Below are 21370 nucleotides of genomic sequence, written 5' to 3'. Positions count from 1 at the left end.
TCACCCTCCAGAGGCGTATCCCAGCAGCTTAATGCAGCCCGTTCTGCTTTAGATTTGTTATTAACTAAGAGGGCAGAATCATCCATTTTTTTTGCCAAACAAAGACTTTATGAATCAGGGAATAAACCAGGTTGTCTTCTTGCACGGTTGGCAAGGGGGAGGGCAGAGACCAATCTAATTTCATCTTTAAAGGATAATTCTGGGGCTAATAGATTTGAAAACAGATACATTAATAAAATTATGAAAGAATTTTATCAAAATCTTTATTCATCAGAATGCCATTCTGTAGAGCAAAGGATGAGCCATTTTCTTGATAACATAAAGCTCCCCTCTCTCACACTGGAGGAGCAAGTGGACCTTTGTAAGCCAATTACAGAAGAGGAAGTTCTAGACACTATAAACTCTCTGAGGGGAGGGAAGGCCCCTGGGCCAGATGGCTTTTGCCCAGAATTCTATAAAAAAATGGGAAAAGAAATAGTAGGATCACTTACTGAAATGTTTACAGATTCATTGAAAAATGGTCAGCTTCCACCCACTTTAAATTTAGCAAATATTTCACTTATTCTTAAAAAGGATAAACCACCCGATGTATGTAGCTCTTATAGACCTATTAGTTTAATTGGAGTTGATGCTAAGATACTCTCTAAATTGCTGGCCAGAAGACTTGAGACGGTTCTTTCCAACCTTATAAACCCTGATCAGACTGGCTTTATTCAGAAGCGTTTTTCTATTACAAATATAAGAAGGCTCTTGAATGTAATACAATATACAAACCAACAGCATTGTGAGGCTATCTCTGTATCTCTGGATGCAGAGAAGGCTTTTGACAGGGTGGAGTGGGGGTATCTGTTTGAGGCTCTATGGAGATTTGGTATAGATGGTGATTTTCTGAAGTGGATTCAAACTATCTACCATTCACCTACGTCCTGTGTCATTACTAATGGTTTTCGGTCAGATCCCTTCCCACTTGCTAGGGGCACTACAGGGTTGCCCACTGAGTCCGCTCTTGTTCGCGCTGGCTCTGGGACCTCTAGCGGAGGCTATCAGACAGCATAAAGGTATAACGGGTATTTCAATGATGGGTGTAGAGCACAAAATAGCACTGTATGCAGATGATATTCTGTTGTTTTTATCATCACCCGAATTATTTATACCAACAATGCTGTCTTTATTTGAGGAGTTCGGTTTTATCTCAGGGTACAAAATAAATTTTAGTAAATCGGAAGCCTTACCTTTAGGCAATTTTAATACAGAATCTTTGATTAACTTCCCCTTTAAATGGTCCAAATCCGGATTTGTTTACCTTGGGATTAATGTGTCAACTGACCTGAATAAATTATGGAAACTTAACTGTGCCCCCATTATTCATACTGTTAAAAAAGATTTAAACCGCTGGCAAGCTCTCCCTCTTTCGCTGCTTGGTAGGATAAGTTTAATCAAAATGAATATTCTTCCTCGATTATTGTACCCTCTTCAGATGCTGCCCTTATGGTTAAGCAGGAAAGTCGCTGCAGAGCTGGAAAGTGCTTTTTCTAGATCTGCATGGAATGGCAGGAAGCCTAGACAAAAGATTAAATCTTTACAGTTGCCAGTAGAACTGGGTGGTTTAGCTATGCCTAATATTCTTTATTATAATTGGGCTTGCCATGCCAGACTTATCTGGGAGTGGTATAGGTCCTACTGTAATCTGTGTCCTAGTGTAGATTCCTGGGGCCTCATTTATAACCGTTGCGTACGCACAAAACAGGCCCTGAAAGAGGCGTACGCCGCTTCCGACGCATAAGTTGTGATTTATAAAAACAAACTTGACGGGAAAATTTGCGCACCTGCACGCAAACTCTGACCCATGCATACGAACGTTTTGGAGACGGAGCAGTTTGGCGACACCGATGGTGAGCTGGAGTTAAGTGTCTTTTTGGTCACTTTTAGACAGAAAATCTAAAGAAAATTAAACATAATACAGAAAGATAATACAAATATAATTTCACTCACCAAGCCTGTCACTTGAAGCAAATATCCATCCCTTCTTAAATGTCTGCGCCAGCGAGCGCGTTGTGCCGTTTAGTGAAACTGACGCAAATGACAGTTTAAATAAATAAAATAATGATTTAAACTATGTTTTACTTCTGATATAAACATTTAGATTAAATATGCCATTCAAACTAATGGAGTTAAACACTTAAACATTAAATCATTACTGAGAAGTTACAACATTTTTTATATTCAATCAATAGAAATATTTGTTGTGGATGCGATGTTTTTGAAAATAGTTTCGTGCAAATAATGCCCAAGGCCTCTCTGTTTCCATAAAAAATATAAATCAATTAAAAATACAATTCGGCCAGTGGAAAAGATTGACAAAAACTTTCTCTGAAATGTATTTGATTTGATTTATGTATTCAAAAACAAGGCAAGGATAGGCAACTACTTGATTTTTATTAATGTAATGTGTCTTGTACCGTTAAACGTCATCACGTGGATGAATAATCATATGCAAATGATATGTACATGAGGATCTGCATAGTAAAACTAGGCGTTGTAAGCTCCATATATGGTTATTTCGGGGTGGAGACGCATGTGCGCACAATCTTCCGCTGACTGGGATTTATAAAGTGAATTCTGCGCAGGTTCTGGCGTACGAATGGTTTTATAAGTCTGAATATTTTTTTGCATACGCCATTTTTGGCTTTCGGGCGCACGTACACTTTTAGTAAGGTTCCTACGCACAGTTTTATAAATGAGACACCTGGGCTTGTTCCCCATTCTCTATTTGGAGCCTGTTTGCTTGCCCCTACAAGCATGTGGATATAGTGAGAAAAAATCCGATACTTTACAATTCGGTTAAAGTTTGGCGTCAGATCTCAAGGTTCTTTGGGCAAGGTGAAATATTGTTTATGTTGAGTCCAATTTATTTGAATCAGGACTTTGTCCCGGGTTTAGGTTTGTCTATTTTTAAAGCATGGCACATGAAGGGAATCCGTGTAATAGGGGACTTGTTCCAGGATGACTCCCTAATGTCCTTCCAACAATTGCGACAGAAGTTTGATCTCCCAAAGCAACACCACTTTGGTTATTTACAAATTCGGCATTATGTTTTTTCAAAGCAAAGATATGCGCTGGATTCGCCAGCTCTTAGCAATTTGGAGGGTTTCCTCTTCAACACAACTAATGCTGCTCACTTTTTGTCTAGGTTTTATTCTTTTATATACTCTCATGCCTCTGGACTCTTGAATACAATGGCTCATAAATGGGAGAAAGACTTATGCAATGAATATATAGATGATGACTGGCAGGAGGCCATTAAATGTGTGAGGTCCACTTTTACTTGTAACCGGCTCAGAGAAACTCAATATAAGATATTGCATAGACTACATGTAACGCCAGTTATAATGAATAAAATTGATCATTCTATATCTGCCTTGTGTGTTAAGTGCCATACAGAGTTGGGGACATACTTTCACTGTTTTTGGAGCTGCAAGTATATCTCTAGATTTTGGAGCTTCATTGCTTGCGAAATTAACACCATTCTTCGGATAAAATTGAAAAAAAGATCCTGGTCTTTTCCTTCTGGGGCTTCCATCCAAGAGGCAGGCAATGACACTTACACTGGATGCAACAGGTTACAAGCTGTTAGATAAACTACTACTTGTGGCAAGGAAATGCATCCTTATTAGATGGATCAATGACACTCCCCCCTCTGTGACTCAGTGGTATAGAGAGGTCTTTGCAGTTTTGCCGCATGAGAGACTGGCTGCTGTGCTTAGGGGTAATGCACAGAACTTTTATAACTTATGGTCTCCGTTTATAGATCACCTGCCTTTAGATGTCAGAAAAATAGTCTTGTGTGCCAATTAGGGCTCTCTGGGGTGTAGCGCCCCTCCTTCTGGAGGTGGGCATTGCAACTTACAAAGAATGGTCTGGGTTATTTTGTGTTCTGATGTTCTTTTCGGTTCCAAATGACATGTATTAGTCTCCACTTTAGGTTGGAATCTTTTGATGATAGATTTATGTACGGGAAATATTTTAATATGCCTTTCTGTAGGTTTTGATTGTTAAACTTTATGTCTAATCAAGTCACCAACATCATTATTTATAATTGGTATTATTTTTATTTATACTATTGCTACTGTAGTCCCTTTTTCTATTTATTGATTATTTTGAATGTTTATGCATGTATCTTATCATTTATGCGCTATCTTTTTTTTTTTTGCTTTGGAGGTGTCTTTGTTGTTGTTGTTTTTTAAACCAAACCCATGTCACAATACTTTGAAGATGTTCTGTTAAGGTGTATTTCTATTTCCCTCGGGAAGACACATTGTATGTTGTACATGCTATCACTGAATAAACATGTCAAAAAAACCAAATTACGATTTACTAAAATTGAAACACAAACAAATAAATAATACTGTTTAATTTTGTATTTTAGTCCCAAAGTTTCTCTTTGGGTAGCTCAAAGGACCATGTTTTACATTAAGTTAATGGGTGTATTCGATCTTACAGTCAGTAGTGAATTAGCAGGCCAAATGGAGGCATGCATGGACTGGTTCATTATGAGCTTGTAAGGAACAAATTGTTCCAACTGTTTCAATGGTTATTATGAGCGCAGTTTGAGTTTGACTTCATGTGCAGAAAGAATCATATTTAATGGTGTTGAGCTCTGTTATCATGTCTCTATTTTTCAGTCCTGCTGCATTGCCACAGCAACCAGTGATTATGCCATCATATTTTGCTGTTTTAATGAAACTTTAGTCTATATGTAGTCTCTTCCAGATGTTCAATCAATTATCATAAGAGAGCTGTGAAATAATATTACAGTGCCACTGTGCCACAGACAGATTGGTGAGCTTCTGATCATAATGCATTCTGAACAACACGTTTAAACATTCTTACCTGTGCTAGTTGGCAAAAAATATTCAGAAGGAAAAGGCATACTTCATTAGTGCCACACCTGTGTGAGTCTGAACTAAAATGGCTAATTTACTGTGGAGCTTCACAGAGCTGGAATTTGTGCCAAAGCTGCCATTGAAAAAACACTTGAATTCAAGGCTGGCACACATAAACTAGAGCAAATCCAAACTCCTTTAAATAAAGTGCAAGGATTAAAAGTTTTATGGTCTAATAATTCGTCCACATCCATTTCCCCCATCCAGATGGGTTCACGTTCGGAGAAAGACAAAGCATGAATTCAGTTGACAATGCTCACCATCTCACAGGAGTCAATAGGTTCAGTGATGCTCTGAATTGTTGTATAACAGCCAAGAATTATGAGGCTATTTTTCCAGACCAGGTGCGTCCAAACACACAATCATATCATGATATTCCTGTATTATAGGGTGATAAATAAACCAGTGTAAATCAGTGTTTGTGAACAACAGGAGGAAGTCAAACACCTTCAAAGACTTCTTTTGCCACTATATCTGAACATTATTAATATTTTACGGGATTTTCTCGAGTCACGAACAGGACTTCCACCTAACCCACCTAAAAAAAAAAATAAAATAAAAAATATATTGAAAGAATGATACAATCCTGCCGTTCTTCTGATCTTCTGAAAGCCCTTTTCTTCATTGGGATCTAGATATTAGTATATTTAGGTGTATCTATGATCAATGATCATGTATCTATGATCAGTGGTCTCTAATGCTGCTATTGTGATGCACTTGAACTGCATGAACAATGTATAGATAATGTTTTGTGATAACGTTTTGAGAGCATTATTAAAGTTAACCTTACTGGAAGAATGTTTGTTCATAACTTTGAAAGAAAATTGCCAGAACGTTGGGGAATTTCTGAGAAAGTTCTCTGTTTGCTCATCCGTTACTGTGAATTAGCAGTCGTTCTGATTAAATATGTTTGGATCTTCTGCTCATGATGATTCATTGACTGTGTTCAGTTTTATTATGAGCTTGTGTGAAGATTATTGTGTGTTCATCACAAGACCTGACATGTCTTAGACTGGACTGGACATAGTGTGCACTAAGAGTGGTAAATGCTAAGAGTAAGTGCTGAAGGCAGTCTAAAGCGATACATTTAGCCCCTGTTGACATTTAATACCAAAAGTTTATTACATTCGGTTTTTTTTATTAAATTTTTTTATATATTTATCTAATTTGAGTAAGATACTGTCAGTATAGCACCCTTGTTTAATACTTGTGTGATTTCTCCTCATACACACATTCTCACTGACATAATGACCTTCCCATCCCATCTGTCCCAGTATTTCATACCTCTCTACTCAACCTTGGTTATGGAGCATCAGCCAAGCAGAGAGATCATTTGGGAACATCATTTCAGGGAGTAATTGGTTCTTTCTCGTCCGATAAGTTTAGATGGAAACACTTCAGCGCCCTGATAGGATGACTGTAAGAATTTACTTACCACAATTTGGATAATATTACACATTTCAAGAGGAAGGAGTGTAAACCAGAACTGAAAACTCACAAATGCACTGAGAAATGTGGGAATGGATTTGACAAGAGTCCTTAATAGGTCATTAAAACAGCCTATCGGTCCCTTAACCTGCTCACAACTACTGGACTGTTGGCTTCTCACATCCGTCATGCTAGAGAAGCTCTCAGCGAGGTTTAGTTACCCATCATGCATTGCTCCAAATCTGCTGACCTTAACGCCTGGCATCACTGTTGATCTCTGGCCTTAAAGTGGTTGATCAGTGAGAAACTTCAGGTGATGATGTTGAGACGTTAATAAGCAGCATCTAAATGAAGTATCATTGGACATAAACACCTTGTTGAGAGCGCATATGGGCCAGATGGAAGCTCTTCTCATTGCACTCATTTTATATTGCCCACTACGTGACTCACATAAAATTAGCTCCACATCACCAGCTGTTCTCTCTTTCTCTGTTTCTGTGTATTCACATTCACCATAATGTATGTTGTGAATTAACATGAAGGGCTCATTTGCATATATTGATTCTGTCTATATACAGTATTTACATTGCCCTGTGAAGCTTATATTAATCTAGACTTTAAAGTGACTGTCCATCAGGAAATACTGAAAGTAAAGACATGAAACACATGCTGTTCTCTTCTACAAGACCACTTAAGTGATGATATAAATAGCCTGAGAAATTAGGACACTGATTTCAAAAAGTTGCACTTCCTCCAAGATCTTCTCTCTGAAGTTAAAAATGAAGGATAAATTATTACAGCAGTCCATTAAGCAAAGCATGTTTCATTTTTTTTTATGACATGAACATCTAAAGATAATTATACCTCAGATGTAATTCTATTGTAGGAAATTTCACCCTTCATTAGCTGCTCAAAAAGAAAGAATTCATATGAAAGCCATACAAGATAGACTTATAAAATCTACAAATATGATAAAAAGTCACCCAACAATCACACATCAATCTTAGTTTGACGCTCAGATAAATATTCTCTGTATTGATTTGTATTGATTGTCTGTATGTCTCCTGTCATTTCATTAATCTGCTTTTAGCAGAACATCAGAATATGAGATTGTGATTTGAACACATTACATGAAACCAGGAATCACTGGGTTAATAGAATATGCCTCATTATTTTGACATAAAACTATGAAGGGTTTTGATGAACATTTGTTTCTGGACTTATTTCCATACGTTGTTTGTTGTAGCTCAAATCCCTTGTTTGAAATATCCTGCTTTCTTGGATTAATGTCTTCAGCATGATTTTTAATCAAGCTGCCAAAAGCTTTAATGGCCAAGAGTTATTCATAATGACAATGAATACAGGTGTAATAAAACATTCAGAGTATCAAAACAAGATGTGTTTATAACAGCTGATAGTTTGCTGACTTTCTCTTGGTCACTCACATTTAATAAATACATAAAGATGAGAAGATAATAAAATAATAAAATCTTAATTTAGCTTAATTTTGAATTTGGTCAGACAGTCAGTGAAGAGATTTTGCCAGAGGGCCCATTATGAAGATGTTTAGAATATGAACCTGCAGTGTAATGCTTTCATATATATTTCATGTGATTCATGTTTAATTCATTTTAATGTACAGTAACTGGCAAACCGCCACTTTTAAATGAGTAACGGGAAAATAGTGTCACATTTTACTGAAATGATTGTGGTTTTACATTCATGTGTTTATTTTAGCTGTATATCTTTTGAAAGTAGAAGTTGATCTACAAAACTGGAGCAAGTGATTATTAGTTTATTCAAACATTTAATATGAACATTAGGCGTCAGTATTTATTGTAATATAATATGTTGTATTTGTATATTTACATGACGTGTCAAGGTAATTCAAAGAAAAGCATGGCAGTACCATGACATTTTTAATTGCCTCATTGTGGTGTAATTTCTCATTATGTTACTTTTAAGCAGTTAAAAATTAGACTTCCTTAAAAAAATGGAAATATCCTGGGATCAGAGTAACATCTTCCTCAAGTGCTGCTGAACAACTCATTGCATTTGAGATCGTGACTCTCCACAGATCCACAGACAACAGTGAATGATGAGGGTCTTTTTCATCTGACCCAAAACTTCTACCTGTCTTTATAGTGATTCCTACAGGGAGACATTTGATCAGAGTAGAGAGACAGCAAGACCCCTGTACAACACACACACACACACACACACACACACACACACACACACACACACACACACACACACACACACACACACACACACACACACACACACACACACACACACACACACACACACACACACACACACACACACTGAGTGTATTGTAGCTCAAGTGTGTCGTGTTGGCGCTCGTGTGGCGACAGTGACGTTTCATCAGAATGAATTATAGAAGCTTCTGCAGGAATAAAGTCTTCAGTCATGAGAGATAGAGAGCTGGATTTTCTCACAACCATTTTCTAATTTCATTTATAGAGCAGCTCAAAGTTATTTTTACTTTTGAAAATAAAAGCTTTCATGAGACTTTCATGTTTATGTGTTTGATACTGTAAAAAACGAGTAAAGTCTCTCATCCACAGGAGAAGCAGAGGTTCCTGACTGATGTTCTTCATGAGGTGATGTTATTGGACGGTTTGGCCAGTTCTCATCCGATCTCTCAGGAAGTGTTTGAAGCCACAGACATCGACCGAGTGTTTGACTGGATCGCATATAAGAAGGCAAGAGAATCTCTCATAAAATCCCACAGGCTTCATTTGCATGATTGAAATGATTAGAAACCCTTAATATTGAGCTGAACTGAATTCAAAACTGATTTATACTATACAACATAAAATTAATTTAATTTACAAATTTTTTTATTCGGCAAGACAGTAGAAGAGGAACAATGACTTTGTAAAACAACAGTCTCGTCGGTCTAAATCAGTCATTTATTTATGTGCGGACTTCACCAATAGACTTGCTCTTTTATTGAGTCCAGTAAACACCTCAGTTTGCTTGTTATTTTTCTCCCAGCAAAAGAAATCTCAGTTTATCTTTGTGAATTGTAAATGGAGTCGTGCTGTTATAAGCCTCTTCACATACACAAGAAAAACAGTTTAATTAAAAGCTTGTTTTTTAGTAAGTCGAGGACAGAAACTGTTACACTGAGAGTTTTTGTGTGCTCTGGGGACTTTAGTGGCACATTAAACATTTCTCAGACCAGACAACATCTATTTAATTACCTCTTTCTCACTGAAACACACTTTACTGAAAAAAAACTCCAGCGCCTAAATATATTCTCTCATCTTAACATCCGAAAGCCATTAAAGACACAAAGAAAAGGAAAGAAATATCTTTGTCCTCTATCAGAGTTCAGACACAGACAGAATCTTCCGTCCACTGAATATTTGAGTGTCTGTGTCAACTCTCCCTCCAGCTGTCAATCAGCTCAAGGCCGGTTTGTGATTGGCTCTTGCGCTTCCTCAAGCCCCTCCCCCTGTTTCCCCACAAGTTCTGTTGGGTTATGAACTCTGTCAGTCACACTGACACCAGGCCGTCCCTTATCACTTCCTCCTCGCACTCTAAGGACTCTGAAATCCCACAACATCCCATGAGTCCCCAGCGCTAACAGGAAGTGACACTCATCACACAGATTGTGGAGGGATGGGACTTAGATGCTGTCAAATGAGCATGTCAAAGCCACTCAAAATCAAAAAAGCTGATGAAAACTCAGAAAACAGCAGAAAACAGCAGCAGCACCACATGGAGTCCTTGTTTAGATGATCCAGACCTGCTAGAAATTGAACAGTGCCATAATAACGGAACTCTTTTTAAATAATGTTAAACTTTTTCTGCGATGTACATAACCAGAAGTTCATCCTCCTTGAACAGTCACTCCACTAGAATTATGATTTTGACAACTTTCCTGGTCGAATAACACATTTCTGCATTTAAACCCTACAGAATATTTTGCCCCATTGACTTCCATAATAAGTGAATTCATGTACATTTTCTGTAGTAATCGACAGCATGTCAGATATGCTGTTCAAAACGCTCAAAACGATGTATATTTTTTTATTTTTTTTTACTTTTTGCATGTGTAAATAAGCAATCTTTATTGAACGTGTGTTTACTGTGTGTCCGCAGGGAGCCGCTCTGATCCGGATGCTGGCGAACGTCATGGGACAGACGCTATTCCAGAGAGGCCTCAATGTAAGTGTTACACTCAGTTCAAAGATGAAGAAGATTCTGAATTTCCAAAACAAAAGTATTTAATAAGCAAAGCAAAGTAATTCAAAGAGACAATGGCAACTTAACAGCGTGTCTAGCCCAAGCTCAAACACAAATAATAACTGACTCTGAAAGCAGGGAAATGAGGAACTTAAATATAAACAGATAACAAACTAAAGGACCAACAGGTGTCATGATCACATCAATCACCATAGTAACTAATGATAGCGGGAACAGAGACAACAGGGAACCAAGAGAAGCAAACTAAAAGTCCATGAAAATGAAACTAAACAAACAAATAACTGAATAATCCTGGCAGTAAGTCAGTAGTTTTTCTTTCATCTTCTCTCTTTGTGGTCACAAACAATTTCACACTCATGTATGTTTTTACTCCTAATGTGTCTTGTGAATGTTTAAGGCTCTTTGTACGAATTATACATACAGTATCATAACAGGATTTTGGCATAAATCCAAAACTTTTCAATTCATCTTTCAAATTCTCACCATTTAAAACTATCAAAACAAATGTTCATTTCTCAAGCCTCTTCGGTTCTTCTGAGTGTTACGTATTTTTGCTACAAGCGTTTGTGAGATTATTCAACCGTGTCGGTTTACATGTGCTTCTTATCTTTAGAGCTACAACAGCTTGTTTTCGTGTCACGCGCTTGAGTTTCCATCAAGCTTGAGGTGAAAGTGACACAAACAGGCAAACGATTAAACATGTTCGCGCCAGAAATTAATTTCATATCTGAAATAGTAACAATCAGAAGTTTCAGAATGATTCTCTGTGTTAAACCGGTTTACAGTCATGACTTCGTCAAGATCTGATGAAACACATCAGTTGTGTTAAAGCACAAGTGTCTGGTATTGTGTCGATGTTGGTGAACAGAGTATCAGCTCCAGGCTTTTGTTGTGCTGTTTGTTTATAGTCACATGTTCATCTTCTGTAAAGCTCTTCCTGCGTCCCGTCTTCCAGTTCAGGACCCTCAGAAGTGAACAGCAGATCTCTTGATGTATTATTAGACAGTATTAAGTGTTGTTTTGGACACCGTATGGCTTCTACACGAAACTACATCCTGAAATGTGGTTAAAGGATTTGACTGTGAACAAACAGGCTGCAGGTTTGAATCCAGTGTGAGTAAATCTGTAAACGAATGAGAGTTAAATGTGACACCCTCTTCCTTTGACATGTGAGTTAACACACTTTCAGAGGTGTAAGACTCACATTTAGATTCCTCATCTTCTAGATCCAAAGAAATTACTTATGTCACTTTATGACTGAGATGCTGTCAGTTTCAGAGCTTCGTTCTGGGTTATTTTTGACGTTGTGGTTTATTGTTGCTCTTAGTTGCTGGAAGCACAATCAGGTCATGTTTTCTGCAGAGCAGATTTAATGCTTCATTTACTGATGTAACAGCTGCACATACAAGCTTTATATCGCAGCACAAACACACGTCTGACCAGTAAACTGATGTGTCTAATGCACACGTGTTCATATATCTTGGACTGGCTATAAATGTAATTACTTTGTTTGCTTTTGTCCAGTATCTACTATAGCAAACCTGTGGAATTATTAGCAACATCAATATACTGGTTAGTGCCAAAGCAAGAAAATATGCCAATCAATTCTGTCTAAATCTTGGTTAATCAGTAAATCAATATGACATGATGGGCGTATCTGGAAAATCAATTTTTCTTTCTTTGTGTCATATCATTTCTGACAAATTTGTAGAAAGAAGAAAGAAACAGTAATAATTTTGATTAAAATGAAAGGTTACACTTTATTTCGAAGGTCCATTTGATACATTCTACTAAAAATATAACTTTACAACTGTCAACTAACTCTCATTAGAGTATTCGAAGACTAGACTGATAGTGTTGGGGTTTGGGTTAGTAGAATATCTTTTGGGGAGATATTAAGCAGACAGTCTACTAATACTCTAATGACTGCTAGTTGACATGTAGTTGCAAAGTTACCTAGTCTGACTTAGTCTTTTTTACACGTTACATGTAGTTAGTTACTATAGTAATTACTATAAATTGCATAATTACATCATCTAACCCTAAAACACACATTAATCCAAACTCTATAGTAAGTACATGTAGTTAATTATTATTAGTCAGTTCTACAGTTTTACAGTATATAATTACACTGTAACAGGGACACATTGATTTTTTTTTTTACCAGTTTTAGTATAATAATGTCTAAAGTGGACCATCGAAATAATAAAATAAAGTGTTATCAAATTAAATTACTAATAATAAACTTTTTGTTGTATTAAGCAATGTTTCTACCTGATGAACTCTTAAACCCCTCTAGATCTGTAAGTCTGTGTATTTAAGAGGAGAAAGACAACATTACACTTCTCCCAGGATCCATCTCTCCTCTCTCATCTGCTGTCTGTGTTTCTCTGTTCACTGAAGCTAATTTCATTCTGTCTTCTGTGTGGCATTTCTTCTCCTCCTCGTGTCTCTGCATAATTGAAACAGCAGACAGACGTGAATGCTGAACAGTTCAGAAGCAGCAGACGGGCTGAAGTCCCACCCGGACCACCATTCACCATCCCTCTCTCTCTCTCTCTCTCTGACTGTGAGGATGAGGGGCGTCTTTATTGGTAATGGTGGATGGGCTGGTGAGGCGGGCGGATGAATGTCTCTTATAAAAGAAAAGTGGGAGTCATAAATGAAGTCTGAATGGTTCTCAGGCTCATACAGCTGCTGGAGTGATGAAGCGTTCCCGTCTCATTTACACACACTGCCCATCACTTTTAAAGCCACTTTCAGATGGATCATATTATGGGATGTAGGAAATATTCATTCTGGCTGGAAATGTGAAATGCTTGACCTATGAATAGCAGAGGACAAGTACGCTTCTGCCCTGGAGAAATAAACTTCAGCATGTTACAGTCCATCTTCATTCTCTGGATGTGATTTGGAACAGCGGGAAGCTTCTTCCCTGGATTCAGTGCTTCATAGTCCTGTTTTTCGCTCTCAACGGGATCCTGACTTGGAGAATGACAGTCCATCAGATCCCTGCGGATATTGTGGGCTAATAATTCTTTCTGAACACAGATGAAATAGCCAGATACTCCTCGATTCAATTTCCCAACATTCTTAAACACAGAGAGGATCTGTTTTTCCCATATTCCTCTTCTTCTCCCAGCAGCCCCTCCTGGCTTGGCTGTTCCGCCTCATTATTGCTGTTTTCTGTCTCTCTCTCTTATGGGAACTTTCAGTATCTCTGTCTGTCTCTGTGTGATTGATGGGAAGAACAGGTAAACACAACACCTCACCAAACAATCTACCTCCATTGCCTCAAAATTACTTTCATATGCAGGAAAATTGTAGACATATTTCTTCTTGTATTACTTTTGAGGGAACTCATTTAGAAGGATGAATAATGAATTATTTATGATCTGCTTTGACTGTTGTGGTGAAGGCTCTCACAGAAAACTTGTGTTTTAGCTCCGGGGGATTTACATATCGAAAGCGATCAATCTTTTGTCTCCCTTGGTAAGTAATTTGGCTTTGCAAAATGGGGAACCATAACTGAATGTGGTTATAATATCTGATGAAGGGACGTTCAGGATATTATTCTGTCCTGAAGATTGTCAGAAGAGTAACTAGCCTTTGCTAATTACATTAAGTTAATTATACACACACCCATCCCACTGGAATCTGTTGAGTTATGAAGTGTGTCTTTAGATCTGATCCTAGCTGTCTAACTAGACGGACTTTTCGGCATCACAAGTACAACATATAACTAAGTATAGTACAGGCTTTTTATGCCCGCTATTAAAATAGCGTAGTTTGGCTAAAACAGCCCCATAGTGCTTTGAAACTGTAGAATGGAGTAATTAAAAATATATATTTATCAAATATTGTCTCCAAATTAAAAATTCCCATTATTTGTCTGTGCTATGTATTGTTTATTCTCATTACAGTGTCACATTAGCTTAGCTTATAGCAACACCAGTCTCTATAATTGATAGATGGTTAGTGCTAGTCAACTCTCATGCATGAGGAACACTGTATGTGTGTTTTTCTGTCTTTCATGTCTATAAGAGCGTTTTGGTCACTAAACAGTGGTGGGTAGCAACACAGTCATTAAAATACACATTTTTAGGCCAAGCAGACTGGAAAATGTCATCGCAAACATAAAATGGCTCTGGGTGGTCCCTCGCTGCTATGCAAATGTATGCAAATGAGCAGAGTGGGTATTTCATACTGCAAAAATCTCATTCAGCAGCCAATTTATACCTGCCGAATGCAGGGACAACGGTCAAATATACAATTTAGCATCTTTATACAATCACAAAAAGATACATTTAAGGCACAAAAAATTTTCATCTTATAAAACCATATAGATTATGTACATATTTCATTATATTTTTATTAATTTTGAATGCCAAACATTTATATTTAAAATAAAAATATTATTTTATCTACAGTATGTTGTTGCATTATTTACTTTCAAGTTCTGTGGTGCAGTTTTCCATGCATTTTATTATTTCAAATCAATAAATTCAAACTGGCTACTGTATAATTTATTTGAGATATTTGGAGTACACACACACACACACACACACACACACACACACACACACACACACACACACACACACACACACACACACACACACACACACACACACACACACACACACACACACACACACACACACACACACACACACACACACACACACACACACACACACAATTACTCTGACTGACTGATGTGGCAATTAGATTTATTTTTACTCGTCTTTCCTCTAGCTGTGGCCGTCAGCAGAACACATCAATGTCAAAATAATGACGACACACTGACGGCCCTATCAGAGGAGAGATTGGGCCACATGGTCACTTCTCTTCAGGTCAGTGATGAGAGAGAGAGAGAGAGAGAGATGAAGAGAGATGAAGAGAGTGAAGAGAGCTCTTGGTAAAAGCACTGTAGATTATACCATCACAGATCTCGACCTTTACTCTTTGAGAGCATTCACAGTAAAACCCCTAAAACCTTTTCAGACCACAGCCAAATCCTCCTCTATATAAAGCAATCTGAAACATTACCCAAACCAATAATGCCTTTCAAATGGACTGAAAACAGTGCCACTAATTACAGCACTGCTGGTGAATCTTCAGAAATACAATCCCTCATACATTCATTTCAAATACAGGTGTACCCTAAAAATCAATTCGGCATCAATCAGGAAGTACAGAAGACCCAAACAACATATTCTACAAAACAGCACAAAAAAGTAATTTGACAATTGTTAAAGGGATATTAAAAATGAAAATTCTGTCATCATATACTCACCCTCATGTTGTTTCAAACCTGTATGAATTTCTTTCTTCTGCTGAACAGAAAGGAAGATATCTAGAAGAATGTGAGTAACCAGACAGTTTTAGATACCATTGACTTCCATAGTATATTTTTTTTCCTATGGAAGTCAATGGTATCTAAAACTGTCTGGTTACTGACATTCTTCTAGATATCTTCCTTTCTGTTCAGCAGAAGAAAGAAATTCATACAGGTTTGAAACAACATGAGGGTGAGTATATGATGACAGAATTTTCATTTTTCGGTGGAGTATCCCTTTAAACCCAAGAAAAAATATTTAGATACTGACAAATGGTTTGATTAAGGCTCTGAGAAAAAAACTCAGAAATGTATCAAACCAAAAACACAGACAAAGATAATCTGGACCTCTGCCTTCTTTATTGTGAGGTACTAAAACAATATAAAGCCACACTCCGGCAGAAAAAAAGCACAGTTTTTGCATAACCAGTTTGAAGAAATTGAAAAATCTATAAACTCACACACATTTTGGGACAAATGGAAATTGTTATACAAACCAAATCAAGAAGTTCTGGCAATCCAAGACTGGGAGAAGTGGAAAAACCACTTTCCAAGAATTATACAGCCCAACTGAAATTCAAAATTATAACCAAAATGAAAAAAATTTATAAACTAGACAATTTGGAAAGATCAATTAAAGAAAATCAAAACCGTTTAGATTTCTCCAAAACAATGAAAGAATTGGAAGAAAAATGAGGAGTCCTTGAGCCCAAGAAAGCCTGTGGTGTTGACAGCATCCTTAACGAGATGCTGAAACGCACAGACCAAAGCTTCAAACTGGCCATGCTAAAACTGTTCAATGATGTTCTGTGTGCGGGGTTCTTCCCTGAGATCTGGAACAAGGGCCTCATCAGCCCCATCCACAAGAACGGAGACAAATTAGACCCCAACAACTACGAGGCATCTGTGTGAACAGTAACCTGGGGAAGGTTCTCTGCAGCATCTTAAACACCAGACTTTTACACTTCCTTATGAAGCACAATGCCTTGAGTAAAAGCCAAATTGGCTTTCTTCCAAATTGTCGCACATCCGATCACATTTTTACATTACAAACACTAATTGACAAATATGTACATCAAAACAAAGGACAAATTTTTGCTTGTTTCATTGATTTCAAGAAAGAATTTGATTCAATCTGGCACGAAGGATTATACCTAAAACTTATCGACATGGAATAGGGGGGAAATTCTATGATTTGATCAAATCGATGCACACAGCCAGCCAGTGCGCTGTTAAAATTGGAAACCAAAGAACCGAATTTTTCCATCAAGGGCGCGGAGTGAGACAGGGCTGCAGTTTAAGCCCCACCCTCTTCAACATTTACATCAACCAATTAGCCAATATATTAGAACATGCTCCCTTTCAAGGTCTCACTCGACACGACACAGAGATAAAGTGTCTACTCTATGCAAATGACCTGGTTCTACTGTCGCCCACTAAAGAGGGGCTTCAGGACAGCCTGAATCTGCTGGAGGATTACTGTCAGTCCTGGGCCCTGACCGTCAACCTCCAAAAAACTAGAGTAATGATGTTCCAGAAACGCTCCAGATCTCAGGGACCAACACACACATTCACACTATCACACAGAACCATTGAGAGCACAAAAACGTACACTTACCTCGGCCTGAAAATAATTCCAACTGGTTACTTTATTTTGGCTGTGAATGAACTCAGAGGGCTTTCTATGCCATAAAAAGATCAATCAAAATTGACATCCCAATCCAAATTTGGCTCAAACTTTTCAAATCAATATTTGGACCAATTGTTTTATATGGCAGTGAAGTGTGGGGTCCTTCTATAAAATTAGATTTTTTTAATTGGGAAAAACATCCAATTGAAAGTCTACTTTTAGATGTCGGTAAATGAATACTCAAAGTCCAAAGAAAAACACCAAACAACGGATGCAGGGCAGAATTAGGCCAATACCCTCTCCTTCTAAACATCCAAAAAAGAGCCATCAAATTCTGGAAACACCTAAAAACAAGCGATCCCAACACATACCATTACAAAGCCCTAAAACACAAAGAGCTGAGCGTTACAGGAGTCCCCTGTGCCAGCTGGTGCTGAGACTGACTGAGCTCTCACCTGCAGAGATCAGCACGCCCCAGCACACACACACACACACACACACATTCGGCCTGCACAAATTATCAACACAGAACAAGACAAGTACATCACCCATTGGACAAACACCATTAAAAACCAACACAAACTGGAATGTTATTCGGCACTAAATCGAGAGTACACTGTTGCGAACGACCTGAGCACAGTGAGTGATGTGAAACTCTGACGATGAACAGACTCAGCGAGCACTGTCTGGCCATAGAGACAGGCCAGCGCAGACAGACCTGTCTCTCCCGTGAGGACGTGAGTATCCTGGGAGTGACGGAGACCAAGCTGCACTTCCTCACAGAATGCCCAAAATATGAACACATCAGAGACCACTATTACCCCAAAATTAATCAAATATTTCCCCAATTTAACACCTGTAATCCAACCCCAAAACTCAGTTTCATTCTTGGCAAAGAAGCCAAATGCTCCAATATAGCTGCGAAATTTGTACTGTAGCATCTTGCCACCTCCTGAGGGACGACCAGAAAGCAGCAAACATCCAATAAACACACACTCACTCACAGCCTAACACACCTACACACATGTATATAATGTTCAATTCCAAGTTCAGTTTATATATAAAACTGAGCTGATTTCTGTATTATAATCCTTTTTAGTTTTTTATTATTATGTATTAATCTTTATTTATCTTATTATTATTGTCTTATGTTATGAATATTATTATTTTTGCTATATCTATCCATGAATATATATAATATTATCTTTTTTGATTTAATTTAACTATTATTATTATTTTCTGTACTAAATGTTCTAAATCAATTTCCATGTTGTTTTGATGCTTTGGCAATACAAAATGTATTTTTTGTCATGCCAATAAAGCTTTCTGAATTTAATTGAATTTAAGAGAGAGAGAGAGAGAGAGAGAGAGAGAGAGAGAGAGAGAGAGAGAGAGAGAGAGAGGATGGTAACATGAATCTGGTTCTGCTCCAGACTCAAATCCCAGACTCTCTGAGAGCTCAGCAGAGCATGTAGAGTGATGGAGGCCAGCTGGACTGAGTCACACTTTCAGGATCCCAATATCCTGGAAATCCGTTCTCGCGAGAGCACAATTTGGTGCCGAGCTGCACCAATCACATTGTGAATCTGATATAGGCGGGCCAGAGGCAAGCTAAACAGATGACGACAGCGCTAGTGACAGCGCAATCACGACAGTGATTGGTCGTAGTGTTATCCAATTGCGTGCAGTGAGATTTTCAAATGCATGCTTGGTACCGCCCCTCGAGTTGGACGATTTTCATTACTCAATGCCAGACCCTTAATCTTTCGGATTTGGGTCTGGATTTCTAGGCTAGGATCCCAATGCAATTTGCTCAAACCTCTCAGCATGACGCCTGTCTACATTTCAACAAGTGCCTAACCCTGATTCATGAAACAAAGTCTAAAATAATTACCTTATTAAAGGACAAGTTCACCCTAAAATAAAAACCCTGCCATCATCTGTTTACGCTCATGTCATTCCAAATCCATATTTATAGTCTTTGATTATCCACTTTAAACCGTCTCTTCTCTAAGATCTCATTGAATCTTTCAAACCTGGTGCATCACAATACACTCAAAAGCCAATAGTATTGAGTGCTTTTAATGGTATTGAGTGCTGGCATTTAACTGTGGAAATCTGACTTGTTCTTTTCATCGCACAAAGCTCTCTTATGACTTCATAACACAAGACTGTATTCCACAGAAGTGTGGAAAATGAGAGAATTATCCCTTTAAAACACAGTATAAAGGGAGTTCGAAATCAGTCCATTGTATGTCACATACCCCAGAATTAACAGAGAACATGCTATTTTATGTCAGCATGTGCTCTTGACTTCAGCAACAGGAAGAGGATTACAGTTGACGGGTTTATCGCTCACGGTCACTCGAGAGTTATCGATGAATCTCGTACTGCAGGGAAAAGGCTTCCCACCAGATGTGCTTATCAGATGAATGTAAATGTGCTCTCTAGGATCAGACTCCTTCTTCATGTCGCCCACCACCTGTATGACTGAGACTGCAGGGCAGAACAGACACACTGATAATGTAGCGTTTGGCACAAGCTCTGCCTCTGTTTAACAGATTAAAGTCTTTTAGCAGAGAAATGAACACCCACTAGTGTCTTAGCTTCAGTAATATACAACATTACAGATATCCATCCACTCTGCACATTTGTCTGTGACTGATGTTGAAGTACTTGTATTTACTTTGCTGACTTATGGTGAGGTGTTTATTTTCTTCACAAAGCTCACTTTTTACACATTACTTATTTACAAATGTTCACTTAAAAAGAACAATGTTTACAAAGTTTAGGTAATAGCAAGTTGTACATGGGTATCATGTAAATACATTTACAGTTTGTTATGTGAATATGATTATCAGATATCGTCAATGTACTACTTTGTAAGAGTATTTAAGTTTGTAGTCACTGAATGAATGAATGATTTCCCCCCATTATTTTTGTTTAAAACCCAGGGTCTTTATTGTAATATGGACAACTTTACCATTGTCTTGTAAGAAACTCCTATAAAATTGTGTTGCTGATTTGTATGTTACTCATTCTGTGACACGCTGATGCAGCATCAACTTGAACAACATAATCAGCCTCTAATTGGCCTCCTTATGGTCCTCCTTGATCTGACAGCCAATCACACCCAAACATCTGCTGCTAATTTGCATATGTTCAGTTTGAATTGAGCGGATTAGTAATGTTATTGTTTGGGCTTATTTCGTTTCCCAAGTTCACCGTTCCTGTCGAAGTCCAATTTATTTCTCTTCCAATATTGATCTCCACCTCTGTCTATTTGCAGGATTACCTGATGACGCACATGTATGGGAACGCGGCACGAGATGACTTGTGGAACAAATTCTCCGAGGTAAGATCGTAAGCATCTTCTGGGTGTCAGACCTCCATCCACGAGTGGGAATCATCGATGGGGTCAGTGAGCGGCGAGCTGACGAGTGAAATTGTATGTGTTCAACCTACTTAAATTCACCCAGTGCGTCTCCTGCAGGCAGGTGTTCAGAGATTCATGCGCTGCATAGACATGTAGGGCAGAGGCCATTATATAACTGCACATCATCAGTGGCTCACAATTCATGCCAATACACCACCTACTCACATCAACACATAAGGGTTTTATGGAAATGCCACATTGGAAGGAGTTCGATGCGCAGGCTGGGTTGTGTTTGATATAGTCTTGCTTTTAAAACTTGAGGTTTCACTTAATATGAAAACGTTTTCCACAAGTCCACATGGGAGGGTCACATATTGATCCAGAAATCTGATCGCTGTAACCTGCTA

General features: G+C 38.0%; 1 protein-coding gene across 1 annotated transcript in view; it reads left to right on the top strand.

Annotated features, from left to right (window-relative positions):
• The window catches only part of LOC309497868 (thyrotropin-releasing hormone-degrading ectoenzyme-like), a 75657-nt gene that overhangs the window by 15830 nt on the left and 38457 nt on the right, over nucleotides 1–21370 (top strand). Inside the window, exons 3-5 of the mRNA XM_082168221.1 lie at nucleotides 8966–9103; nucleotides 10512–10577; nucleotides 20877–20942. Coding sequence (XP_082024347.1) covers nucleotides 8966–9103; nucleotides 10512–10577; nucleotides 20877–20942 — 270 coding nt within the window. The remainder of the gene's footprint in view (nucleotides 1–8965; nucleotides 9104–10511; nucleotides 10578–20876; nucleotides 20943–21370) is intronic.

Source organism: Leuciscus leuciscus, assembly GCF_965113295.1.
Source record: "Leuciscus leuciscus genome assembly, chromosome: 4".
Lineage (NCBI taxonomy): Eukaryota > Metazoa > Chordata > Actinopteri > Cypriniformes > Leuciscidae > Leuciscus > Leuciscus leuciscus.
This window is presented reverse-complemented; position numbering and strand designations above follow the sequence as displayed.